This window comes from Podarcis raffonei, chromosome 14, assembly GCF_027172205.1.
Source record: "Podarcis raffonei isolate rPodRaf1 chromosome 14, rPodRaf1.pri, whole genome shotgun sequence".
Taxonomy (NCBI): domain Eukaryota; kingdom Metazoa; phylum Chordata; class Lepidosauria; order Squamata; family Lacertidae; genus Podarcis; species Podarcis raffonei.
The window spans coordinates 4748966-4762645 of record NC_070615.1 but is presented as its reverse complement, the minus strand read 5'-3'; the positions used below and the strand labels follow the sequence as shown (position 1 = coordinate 4762645).

General features: G+C 45.5%; 1 protein-coding gene across 3 annotated transcripts in view; it reads right to left on the bottom strand.

The window, feature by feature from the left end:
• Positions 1–13680, bottom strand: part of TLN2 (talin 2) — a 173650-nt gene that overhangs the window by 58203 nt on the left and 101767 nt on the right. For all 3 annotated transcript variants that reach the window (XM_053366097.1, XM_053366099.1, XM_053366098.1), the window contains exons 16-24: positions 12191–12399; positions 10300–10398; positions 9120–9287; positions 7886–8180; positions 6303–6469; positions 5908–6036; positions 4690–4803; positions 1708–1821; positions 779–913 (exon numbers count right to left, since the gene is read on the bottom strand). In XM_053366097.1, the coding sequence (XP_053222072.1) occupies positions 779–913; positions 1708–1821; positions 4690–4803; positions 5908–6036; positions 6303–6469; positions 7886–8180; positions 9120–9287; positions 10300–10398; positions 12191–12399 (1430 nt within the window). The remainder of the gene's footprint in view (positions 1–778; positions 914–1707; positions 1822–4689; positions 4804–5907; positions 6037–6302; positions 6470–7885; positions 8181–9119; positions 9288–10299; positions 10399–12190; positions 12400–13680) is intronic.

The window sequence follows — 13680 nt, the reverse complement described above, 5'->3', positions numbered from 1 at the left end:
TGAACGAATTCCTATGCCCCACAAATAACCCAGAGACGCATAAAAGCACACATTCTACTCATGTAAAAACACACTGATTCCCGGACCATCCGCGGGCTGGATTGAGAAGGTGATTGGGCCGAATCTGGCCCCCAAGCCTTAGTTTGCCTAACCATCAGCTAGACACTTCTTCAGTTTTATCTGCTTCAATGGAGCCAGTTCAGCTACAATCCATGAGTTGTTGAATACATGAAGAGTGAGCAATGGAAAAGAGGCACATTCAAGATGTTTCAGTGCAAGACTAATAATCTAAAGCCTGGCTGGAATGTGTCCATGAACTGGGATAATGCTTGCCTGGATGGAGAGTGTGTGTATGTCTGTACATAAAACGTTTGTGTGGCTGAGATGTACCCTATGATACAAATGTAAGAGTCACACCTGTTGCTCCACTCACTTCTGCACCTGGACCCACCCACCTTTTCATCTCTGATTCCCCCTCTCACAGGGATGTGGCCCTCAGAAGGCTGTCTCTAAAGGAATGTGGCCCTTGGCCTTAAAAAGTTCCACCCTCGATCTAAAGTGACCTTTCCAAGTCTTCAAAGGGCCAATTACTTTGAGAATTAAGAGTCACGTGGATGAGGAACCTGTGGCCTTCCAGTTGTTACGAAACTCCCGCCATCTTGATTACTGAATGATGGCTGGGAATGATGGGAGGTGGGGTCAAGGCATCATCTGGAGGGCTACAGTTGCCCCATCCCGTCTGTAAATGCTTTACTCAAGAGTTGGGATGCCTACATACCTTTTGGGAGGCAGTCCTTAGCTCGGCAAGGCTGGTGGCAAGATTCTTGGCGCACTGGCTCAATTGCATCGCCGCAGCCTGGTCTGCCACTGTAGGCACGGCTGCTTTAGCGGAGGCCACCATTTTGCTCCCCGGCTATTTAGAGAATGACAGAAGAGAAGACAGAGTACCTATGGACCATTTGTCCACGGAGCTTATGCATGCAACATCACCAGGGAGACAAACATTTCAAAGAATCCAGATTAGATCTGGCACCTGATTAAAAAAGCCTAAAAGTGCAATCCTATTTGCCCACCCTCAAGCCAACTGAACACAGTTGGTTTATTTCCAGGTAAAGAGGTATAGGATTGCAACCTCTGTGAATTAAATTACTGTTTCAAAATGAAAAACTATTTCTGAATGACAAAGTATATTTTCTTGGTTTCTATACTACTACTACTACTAATAAATTTTTAGACCACCCCCCTCCCCCCACAAAATGTCCTCAAAGCACCTTACAAAAATGAACATAAAACCATCTAACATCCTGTGTCAGATCCAGCCACACCCACCCCACTAGTAGGTAAGCAGAAGATTAAGAGCCAAAGGTCTGAGAAAATGTAAATGTTTTTCCTGGCACCTAAAAACAGGGAGTGATGGTGCCAGGCAAGCCTCCCTAGGGAGAGCACTCCATAAGCTGGGAGTCACCAGTAAGAAGGCCCGCTTTTGTGTTGACATCTTCTGTGCCATCCTCAGAAAGGGTATACAGAGGAGGGTTTCAGATGAAGAATGTTGGGTCTGGGTAGATTCACGTGGGGAGAGGTGTACTGGGTACCTGAGCTGCATAAGGCTTCACAAGTCAAACCAGTACTTCAAATTGGGCCCAGAAACGAATTGGTAGCTAGTATACTCAGGCTGGGGTTAGTGTTCTGTGCTCTTGTTGACTGTACCTGGAGGAAGATTTGGCTGGAGTTTATCAGTGCAAGTTGAGCACTCAAGTCCTCTGCCTGGGCCTGGCTTCCACGCACTCCCTGGACAAGCTGTGGAATGTGATCTGCAACATTCTGCAGGGAACAGACAGAGAAGAAATGTTCAGGATTCAACGGGATCCCCAGCTCCACACACATTTGCTGCAAGGAAGTTCCAAATAATTCTTTAAGATTCTACCATAAAATTCAACAGTAGAAAATAAATAAATTGTTGCTTTAAAACATAATCAACAAAATTGAAACAAATAAACAAAATTAAAATAGAATTTCATACTCAGAAGCAGCAGCTTTAGAACAAATTGGGTTTGTTTCTTTTTACTACCAGTCAGTGTCCTCTTAATTTTGCTTCAAAAGCTCCAGAGGAACTCTTCTGCAAATAAGTCAAAACTCTGCCTATAATGGTCCAGTCCAGTGAGGGCATATGCATGCACCACTGAATAGAGAACGATATGCACAGGTACATCTGTTACACATTATGCCTTCCCCAGTTTATTTACTCCGACTCAACAGCCCCCTCAAAAAAGCTACACTGGGAACGATCTGCTAAGGACAAGCTATCAGCAATTTTGAGACTGGGCTTTGTGTGTGCAGCCCTGACTACAGTGTTTGTGTAAGATGGATTGGGCAAAGATGTGGCACATCGCCAGCGCAACATGTGGCCTTCTTTCTGCACCTCTGCAATGATCAGTTCTGGCCTCAGGATTTTCTTTAATTGCCCAGGCAACCATCGCCAGAAAAGGAAAAAATGCTACCCTTGGAGTGCACTATGAGCTCATTCCACAGATTTGTTTGGATACAGCAGTGCTATCGTACCACCCAGGGATCCGAGATAAATGCAGAGCTGTCCTGTGCTGTCAGAGCATTAAGCCCTGGGATTATAAATATGCATCCAGCATGTTTCGCGTTCTCCCACTTTGCCTCAATTCCGCCATGAGCTATTTGTTTGGAACGAAGACAGACCTCTGGCAGTATAAAAACCAAATCTCTTATGCACAATAATCAACAGCATCTCATAATTTCCATACTGTAACTCGTTGAAAAAAGAAGTCTAAGAAAACCACATGCAATGATCACTGGGGGGCGGGAGAGAGAGAGAGAGAGAGAGCGAGCTGATGGGATTTCCCATATCACAAGACCAGCCTTGATGGCACATGCCTTTTCAGCAGTGGAACCCTGATTTTTTTTTTGGGGGGGAGAACCCTCCTTCAAGAGACACACCTGGTGCATTCCTTTCAGCACTAGGTAAAGACTCCCTTGGGTACTATGACATTTTATGAGATATGTTTATGCCTTCCACTGCTCTTGCATTTTCTGATTTTGAGCTTAGCTCACATCTTTATGTTTGCTTGTTGGTTTTACACTGATGTATTTTTATGACATAAGTACTGTAGTTTACAGCATTAAAACATGAAACTGTTAAGACATAAGTTGATTAACCATTGTGGAAGGATGTATTCTTCATTGCCTGCATAGGCCTGGCGACATAGAAACGTTTTCATTAGGTGTTTAAAAGTTGGCACTGAAGGCGCCTGCCAAATCTCTAGTGGCAGAGCATTCCACAGGACTGGGCAGATGACACTAATGGCTCAATTCCTTGTTATTGTCAAATGAGCCTCACCAACTTGGGAAATGACCAGTGATGCTCCTACAAATGATCTCAGTGATCAAACTGGGATAGAAGGGTTCAGGTGGCCCCCAAAGTACCCTGGACCCAAGTTGTTTAGAGTTTTGTAAATTAATACAAGAAACCTGAACCTGGCTCAGCAGTAGATGGTCCATCAGTGCAGCTGTTTTAACAATGATGTCACATGTTCTCAACCAGAAGCTCCCATCACCCACTTGATCTTAGCCAAAAGGCTGAGAAGCTCCCATCAACAATCTGGCTGCCACATTCAGTACCAGCTGGAACTTCCAAACCGGGACCAAGGACCACCCCACATAGAGCACATTACAGTAATCTAACCTCAAGGTTACCAACACATGGACTACAGTAGTCACCCAGTAAACTGGGTGTGAATAATTTTATCCACACTTTGGTGCGCTGCCCTGGAAACTTTTGATGAAGAGCAGATAAGAAACATTTGAAATAATAATAATAATAATAATAATAATAATAATAATAGTTTGCTTAGTCCACCTTTCTGTCTCCAACAGCGGACACCGAGAAGCAAATGGCCTTTCATTTCCCCCAGAGATATAGCATGAGGATTCCATAGAGCTACAGCTAAGAACGGCCAGCAGACCTGCCTCCTGCCTCCTTACAAAGCTACCAGACATCTTGCAATTCACCTCCAAGCAGCGGAGATAAAGGTGGTGGCTGCCAGTGCAGAATCAACTGCAGCCAACAGCTAGTCTCAGGCTGCCTCTGATTGTCCAGGCTAGAAGCCAACTTCTCCCCAGTGTGAGCAGAGGGTATTCTTGTGGCCCTGAAGATGAGACTTGTTTCCACTTCTGTTGCATGCAGAAATCCACGGAATTGTCTGTCATGCTTCAAGATTGGACAATGGATGAGAAAACTTAGAAATAGGGCTACTCAGTTAAAGAAACATTGGCTGATTAACTGGATTCACCTATTAGGTGTGCATAAATTTACACATGGTACAAACAATGGTGTGAGGTTGTGGTTACTGAGCAGCAAGGGAAAAAACAGTGTCCATGCTCAGTTGTGAATCAAGAACCAAAGTTGTGCAGATGTCACTCCTAGTTCAGCTTAAGCCAGCTTTTTCCAACCAGCGCTGGCCAGGGCTGATAAGAGTAGCAGTCCAAAACACTGAGAGGACACCAGGTTGGGGGAAGACTGGCCTAGGCAGCGCCCTCTTGCCCCGTTTCCCTTAGACCAGGGATGGGGAAACTGTGGCCCTTTAAAAAAATGTTGCTGGTCATTCTGGTTGGGGAGGGGGAAAGTGGTGCTTAAGAGTATTTTGCCATCTGAAGCTAGCCTACCTTACAGCTCTGGACAAGTTGCTGGTGGGCTGCCGTGTTCTTATTTGAAATGGCTGCGTTCTGTGAGGCTGCAATGGTCTGAGTTGCAGCTGCTGCTGCTTGCTTAGCGGCAACCTGAAAAAAAGGAAATGCAATTAAGCAGCAGGTAAGAGAGACTGAGAGAAATGGGAAAATCTGCGTGATTTGCTGTAGATCAGTTTCTATAAACACACCAGTAAGTTTCTGTCTTGCAACATATATGCATACTTATATTTATTTGTCAAAATGAAGAAACCCCTGGAGGCATTTATTTTTGTGCAAAAGGACAGGGAGTCTGTTATTGAAAAAATAATAATGCTGGGCTGACCATTTACTTGAAGTCACCCTCCCTTAATTATAAGTATATATCAGCTCCTCTTTGCAACTTTTGCACCTGGCTGCCTATGGTGGATTTAGGGGCTATACTAAGGAACAAAATAGAAGTCTGAAGTCTGTCTTCACCTGCATAAAAGTCTTGCAGTGGATACGAGAGAGTGATTTTGTCAGCTGGGCAGGAAAACAAAATGCTTTTTTCTCTGCCCTCCAGGCTACGTTGGAGCACACCTTTGCCAACATGGTGCCCCTTCAGCCCATCACGGCTGAAGCTGATGTGATTTGTAGTTCACATTTGGTCAGAGCCAGATCTGAAAGCGGCCAGCCCTTTACCTGTCAATCACCTGATGCCACATGATGGGTACAGTAAATGTAAATGCATGGCTGCAAAGGAACACTTCAGAGGGTGGTTGCGATTGCTCCTTTGTAGTTGCAGCTTTACCTTTGGTGCTGTTTGAATTTGGTACCTTTCCATCCCACACAACTTTCAGCAGGGACTGGACACAGGCAGGAGTGACAGAGAGCATCTAGTGTACCTGATCGTGGCTGAAAGTAGCACTGCGGGCTAAGATGCCAAATTCAAGGCAAAGCCATGGCTACAAAGGCGGGTTCCTTTGCAGCTGCCACTTGAATTGCTGTTTGCAGCTGTGGCTTTACCTGTCATGTGCCTGACATCAAGGGGTGGGTGGGGAGGAGTGCTACGGTCAAAACAGCCCCACAGGTCAAGCGGGAAAGGGTGGAGGCCTCATCAGCCCCACAGTCTGCAGTTGTAATCCAACACATCTGGAGGCCACCAGGCTGGTGAATGTTGTGATATTCCTGATTGGAAAAGGTAAACAAGAAGAGGTTCCCAGGCTGTATTCTGACCTCTAATCTGTTGACGATTTTCTTCTTGATGGCATTCTGAGCGGCTGCATTGGTGGCCACTCGCAGACCTTCAGCTGCTTCGCGAAGCCTCTGCTGCTGGTCCTCATTGTCTGGGTTTGCTGCAGCTCCCTGGCAGAATTGATCACATGCACATACACAGAGGAAATAGGAGAGAGAGAAAAAGAGAAAAAGAGAGAGAGTTTGAAGTGATGCCACTTACAATATTGAAAAGGAACACTTCTGACGCTCTACTTCAAACGTCAATGTTTTGCAGGGATTTCTACTTAGATGCTGTATGCAAATGTCATCTAAATGTATCTATCTATCTAATTCAGCCATCCCTCTAATTCATCAATCCATAATTCCCCTTCAACCTGGCAAATTGTGCTGAGTACCTTTGCAGCTTCAACCATCCGGGCTGTTGAGTCAGCCAGAAGTTTCGCAGCTGCCAGAAGTTTCTTGGAGTTTTCCATGTCTATCTCTGCCTCAGCATCTGACCTCATGGCGTTCACGAGATCCGAAGTTGCTTGAGCGAGGACCCTGGCCTGCCGTACCATTTCACCTACAACAGTATTGAGTTAAAAATCTGCTTTTTATCTCTCCTTTATCCCTCAGTGTTCAGTTCAGACACATCCCTGTCCTTCCTGACCAACTCTTGTGACCATCCTGATGGGATGTTTGGAACACATTTCAAAAGCACCACAGGCTGTTTTAGTCACATCTATTTGTTTATGAAAACATTTTTGTAGCCCCTCCTCACAACCGTCTTTACATTACAAGGTACAAAGATACATCTATCGGTGCAAACACAAAGTGTTGCCATGATAAGATGAAAACACATCTAATAACTTAGGCAGAGAGAAGTGAATTAGAAGCACCTACATAAATGAAACTCCAGCTAAGGCATGGAGATGTCATCTGGGGCAGGGCCAGACTGTGCTCTGAGGGGAAACAATCCCAGGGAAAAGGTGGGCCACCACAGAAAAGGCCCTACCTCCACAGGCTGTGGCAGCACCACCTGGAGGCATCCCCATCTGACGGTGTGGCTCTTCCCAAGAACCTCCCAAGAGCTCATAAACCTCCCATCAAATCAACTTGCCATGACAGGATCATTTCATTTCTGTTTAGATTGTGCAAAGTTTTGATTTTCATATTAACAAATATCTGACCGTTACTCAATCTTTCACCATTCTAGACATGCTATATTTTCTCCCTCTCTTGAACCAGCTGGGACCACCCAAGGAAGCCAAATGTTGGAAGATTTAAGGAGGTTGAAAGGAGGTGCTCCTTCCCAAGGGCTGTGCAGAAATAACTTTAAAAGAGGACCAGACAAATTCTGGAAGCTATTGGTGGCAAGTGGTTTTGTACTACTTCCAGGTGTCGCCTCCAAATATCACTTGCTGGGAGGAATCACAAGTGGGGAGAGGCCCTGTTCTTTTGTTTGGGTCCTACTGGGGGCTCCCCATAATGACACCTGGTGGGTCACAGTGGAAAGCAGAGTCAGATCCAGCTGCAGGGCTCTTCGTAAGCTCTTTGAGCATGTATCTATTTCCCGAAGGACAGGGATGTAGCATTTCCAAATAAATAATGTTCCTGAATGTACTGTAACAAACATTGCTCCAGACTTTACACTCATTTAGTGTTGTATATACAGTATTTATCATTGTGTGCATACAATACAGTACTTGTATTCTAGCAGGCATTTTAAGTAAGTTGTACTAGGTCAACTTCACCTTCTTACCTGTGGTCTTTTATTGTTTTAAACATCACACTATTTGAGCGAGGCATCATTTTATTACTGTTCTATAATGGTGAATGGCAATCTACAAATATCGGAAACAATAACGCCAGGCACTTAGATAGCACTGTATATAATCCGTACAACAACCTTGTGAGGGAGGTCAAGGGCAATCCGAAAACTAACCCCCCACCCCTTTGGCCCCAACCAAGGCTGACCTGCCGCATTCAAGCAGCTTACCAGCGTCCCCCATGGAACTGAAGATGCTCTCGGTGACACACATGATGGTGTCGGTGGCCTGGTCGTAGCGCCCAATGGGCTCCCCCCGGCTGGCGAACTGGCGGACGTGCTGCAGGAGATCGTTCAAGGCCTGGCTCACCACGCTGGCGGCTGCGCTGACCTGCTTGAGCAGCTCGGAGTCGTCTGTGGCCGCCTGGCAGGCTCGGACACAGTTTTCCACAGAACGATCCACCAGCTTCCCGGCCTCTATCAGCTGCTCCTGACACACAGGGGAGCTGATGGTAGGGCTCACGACCTGTAAAGGAAGCACAGCCGCCATGTTTGACACAGGAGAGCTGGCTGTCCCACCCTCACTTAGTCTTGACGACAACTCTGTGTGGGAATTTAGGCCGAGAGAGGGACTGAATGTCCCAAGGACGCCCAATGAATTTTATTTATCTGATTTACATCCCGCCCTTCATCAACAGATCTCAGGGTGGTTCACAAGAGAAGAATACAAGATAAAAGCACAAATAAGTAGAAACAATAACTTCCACAAACACATTTAAAAGGCTGTAGAGTAGAATATTGATCAGCCCGAGGCTTGGTCGAAGAGGAACATTTTTGTCTGGCGCCTTCAAATAGATAATAAAGGCACCAGATGAACATCCCTGGGGAGAGCATTTCATAAACAGGGAGCCATGGCAGAAAAGGCCTGTGTGTCTGTTTTTTTGTAAGCCACTCCATTTGAGGGGTGGGATCAATAGAAGAAAACCCTGCTACACAGGATACACAGGTGGCGGTGGGAGGTCTTGGGCCTACTGCTGTCTTGCAGCCTAACCCAGAGGGAGCCATTGGGGGCCTCCAGATGTTGCTGGATTGCATCTCCCATCAGCCTCATTCACCCAGTCCAATGGTTGCAATCCACATTAGGAGAGTATCAGAATGTTGAAGACTGTGCTAGATATTGTCAACATCCATTGAGAAAACAGTTTGCACTCTCCGGTGATGCTTATATTTTAAATAAAAAAGCACAGCCCCAGATGTGTTCATGGATCATAGAACAACAGAGGTGGAAGGGATCCCGAGGGTCATCTAGTCCAACCCTCTGCAATGCAGTTATCACAGCTCCTGGGGCCTTTTTTATCGACTTCTCTGGGTCTCTTTCTGCCTTGTGCCAAACTCCTGTCTACGAGGAGCTACTGAAGAACTATTCTGCAAGGGTTCCAACCTCCCACCGACACCAGAGTCACACCTTTGCACAGGCCACCAGTTGAGAAGTGGAGAGGGCACACTGCGTGGCAGCAGCGATCACCCTGTTCTGCAGAACCGCGTCTTCGGCCACTTGGGCCACATTCTTGGCCTTCAGCACCAACATGGCGGCGGCATTGGCGACTGCTTTGGCAAGACTCATCAACACATCCTGGAGAAGGCGGAGGGTCAAGGAAGAGATTCATGCTTAGTTCAGTTTTATCTCCGACACAAACACATCGTTTTATCATCACAAAGCATATGCCAATGATAACACAGGAACCAAAGAAAGGGTTGCCAGATATTGAAGAGCATAAAATAGGACACGTTTGCCGACTTCTGCTTTTAACTATGGATCGTTATGACGACTCTAGCCATGAAAAGGGGGTGTGCCTTGAAAAAAGAGGACATATAGTCACCCTGAGTTCCATTGGTCAGTCGAGCCCCATACTGTCTACACTGACTGGCAGTGGCTCTCTAGGAGTTCAGGCAGGAGACTTTTCACAGGCCTATCTGCAGATGCCGGGGATTGAACCTGAAACCTTCTGCATTCAAAGCAGATGCACAACCACTGAGCTACAGCCCTTCTCCTGTTCTGAAAGCTAAAAGCCAAAGCACTCTTTTTAAAATAATAACGACAGAAGTTAGGAATAATGGTGGTGGTAATAATATAAAGCTAAAGGTGAGAACAGAAAATGTACTTATGGTACTGAAAACATTTCTATTGGGGCCACAATATTTAATTGATTAATTGGTTGCATTAACCAGTTTTAACTGACTAAAAATGGCATTCCTGATTAACAGGGCAGCTGATAAATATAAAGTAGAACTGCTTGAAAAGGCCGAACCAGAAATGCACCATCTTAAAGGAGGTATTCTCAGTCATAAACAGGAGCAAAACCTCCTAGACCAATCTCCCAACCCCCTGCCTAGTGTTTGTATAACATCTAGAGACAAAAGCAAATAAAATGCTTCTTGCTTCAGAAATATTGCTTTACCCATACACAAATTTTGCCCATGTGCAAATTTAAATCAACAGAGTAATGGAATAATCAGCTAAAATTCAGAGGAGTAACCAATTGAAAACTTATTCAGGGGAGTTGTGGCTCTGAATTACACATGCTCACAGCAATGTTCTACTCAGATCCAAGGTGGAAAAGGAACGGCACAGGAGATGCCCTCACCTGGAATCGTTCATCGGTTTCATTTTCTCCGATCTGTCTGAGAAGCTCACCGCTGGCTTGCCCGATGCTCCCGGCTGCTGTCAAGACCGTCTGGCGAGGCTAGTTAGGGGGGAGAGAAAGAGATTATGAAGTTAAGCTACTAGGTTAATACAAGGAGGTGAGGTTCTCAGATCACTTGTTTTCCAGAACATCGACATCGCCTCTTATCCAAAATGAGCTTATCCAACTATAGCCTAAATACACAAGGCATCATCATCAGCCAGGAAATTCTTTCTTCAAGTCTCAGTCTTCATTTACCCATCCTCAGTCTATTATTAACTTTACACCTTTTCTTCAGTCTCTTTTCCTCTGAGCTTCCTTGTCCCATTAATGCCCCTACATCACTTCTTAGGTCTTCAACCTATAAATGTGCAAGGTTTTAATCCCAGCTGAATGGACAGTTTCCCTTCCCTCATAGAAACCAGACTGCAAAACTGTTTGGTTCTTTGCACAACTGAACATGACTTTAGCCAGTCAGCACCAGAGACTTCACTGCCACAAGTGCGAGACATTATCAATTTTCAGGAAAGCAAGAGAAAACTATCATTGTGTAGAGGTATGTACTTAGTACTCATTCCAAACTCCTTATCCCTGCAATGCCTTTATTAGGTGAACCAAAATGTCACAAAATGATGTGTAAGCTTTCAGGTTCTCAGTAACTCTTCCCAGAACTCTTGCAGAGAACTCCAAAGCTTGCACACTATTTGTGAAGTCTTGGTTGGCCTAAAAGGCAAATTCATGGAGGAGAAGGCTACTGGTGCCTCTGCCCCCACTGTTGGAGACAGCGATGCTTCTGAATGCCAGCTGCTGGAACCCACAGGAGGGGAGAATGACTCCTGTGCTCAGACCCTGCTTTTGAGTGTCCCACAGGAATCTGGTTGGCCAATAATAGTACTACCTTAATATGGCACTTCCTGTTTTGACTATCAGCCTTACATCCTTCAGAACAGCGAACGTGAAGCAAAATTTTGGGAAAGGAGTTATCAATGTGAGCATCACCTGTATGAAATCGTGATACACATACAGGACTCAGGATTTGAATTCCAGCAGGGAAAACACAGCTCAGGCCATCTGTAGCTTAACATAAGCCTTGCTGGGCTGCATGCATGGAACACTGTGCCGAAGTGAGAGCATGAGCAAATTCTGAGCATGCCCCAGTTGGTGAAATTCTGGAGAGCTCCATGGGAGAGGCAGAATGTGTGTTAACAGCTGGTAAATCATTTGGGGGATTGAGAGAAAGACAAAGGCACACACAGAACACAGCAGCACAGATTATTGGTTTCAAGACAAGACCTAGTAAGATGAAAAGCCAAGGAAAGCCATTCCAATGGGGTGGGCTAAGGAGAAGGCAGGAATATTCAAACCACTAGTCAGGGCCAAAACCCTATCTAGCCTAGGGGTAGTCAATGTGGAAAATAAGAACCCAAGAAGAGCCTGCAGGATCAGGCCAATGGTCCATCCATTCCAACATCCTGCTTTCACAGTGGCCAACCACATGCCTGTGGGAAACCAGCAAACAAGACCCGAGCACAAGAGCTCTCTGTCCTCCTTTGGTTTCCAGTTGGACCATAACCGCCATCAGCTCCAGCCAGCATGGGCAATGGTGAAGGAAGGTGGTACAAGCTGAGGTCCAAATAGAGGGCACCAGGCTGGGGACATTTGACAAGATGCACACCACATTGACTAACTCTGCACTACCCAACCATTTAATAAGGAGCAACATCATCATCTTGCCATTGGGAAGTACCCTAAAAAAAAAGCAAGTGTGGAATTTTTCACAGATTTCAACATATCCTTTCCCCAGTATCTAGTGTCAGAACTCTGTGCTTATGAGTCAGTTCTGTGACTTCACCTCTCCTGACGTTGGCTCCACAGCCTTCAGCAAGTCCGACACAGCTCCTGCAAGGGTGCGGGCAGCTTTCAATAGGTCCTCCCCACTTCCAACATCATCATCCATTAGCGCAGCAAGAAGCTTGACTCCTTTGGACATCTCAGTGAGGTTTGAAGAGATGGTGGTGATGGCACACCCCACAGCAGTGTAGTCCGTGTCAACTGGGTCACCTGCCAAACAGGAAGGATCAGCCACGGATGGGTCAGTAAATGAATAGCCCCTAAAGTCAACACAGAGACCAGCAGTTAACAATGTCTTCTTTTCTTTTGTTTACTAAGTCACGGCTTGGGAACTTGGTGCCTTCCAAATGTTGTTGGACTACAACTCCCATCATTCATGATAGCTGAACACACTGGCTGGGGCTGATGGGTGTTGGACTCCAACAAACACTTGGAGGTCCACAGGTTCCGTGTCCCTAGCCTATATTTTATAGAAGCCTTACTCAACCTGGTGCCCTGTTGTACTACAACTCCCATTGTCCCTCCCCACTGATCATGCTGGCCGAGGCTGATGAAAGCTGTAGTCCCAACAACTTCTGAATGGCCTTTGGGTCTCCATCTCTGCGCTAAGGTTTTAGTGCTACTACACTGACACTTTATTATTATTATATTTGTATACAACTCTTCATCCAAAGATCTCAGGGTGGTGCACAGCATAAAATTGCAGAATAAAATCACAAAGTACATAATAAAAACAAGAAGAAAACATAACAAACCAGCTCCCCTTTATTACACAAACAGCCCAACAACAAGAACCCATGGCTAACATATGAATCAACATGGCTAACCTGACCCAACAATCCCCCCACACGCTAACAGCTCTCGCTGCAGTCAACTAAAGACAACCACCCATGGCCTGCCCCCCACCTTTCTCACTGTCAAGGGAAAATAATAAATAAATACAAAGAGAACTTACCCACATGACACTGACACAAAAACCTTGTGCACACTAAGTAAAAGAATATAAGCTTTACCACCACCCCACCTTAGACTGTACACAACACTAATGTCTCACATCAAATGGAACTGATCTGTAGAAAAGACTCTACAACCTGAAAAAGAGGCAATGCACGTACATATTTTTGTAAATCAAGAAAATATTTTTTATTGTATTTTTTAAAACTATGTGCTGCATGGAACAATCCAGTGTTCAGCTTCACTGGATGACCATACATTCTAGTGTTACGAGACAAGGAGGAAAACCTTTCCTTCTCCACTTTCTCCAAATCTGCGATGAGAAAGATTCTTTTCTACCTGTGACCCTGGAGAGCTGCCACTAGTCAGAGTAAATAACAACTGAGCAATCTGGACTAATTGTCTGACCTGCTCTAAGGCAGCTTCCTACGTTCCTTAGGCTTCTTTGTACAGTTCCAAATGATGTTTTAGCATTGCCATCTGGATCCACCCATAAGTCCCCCATTTCTCCCGCATGAAGGTCTGCAGCCATCTGCA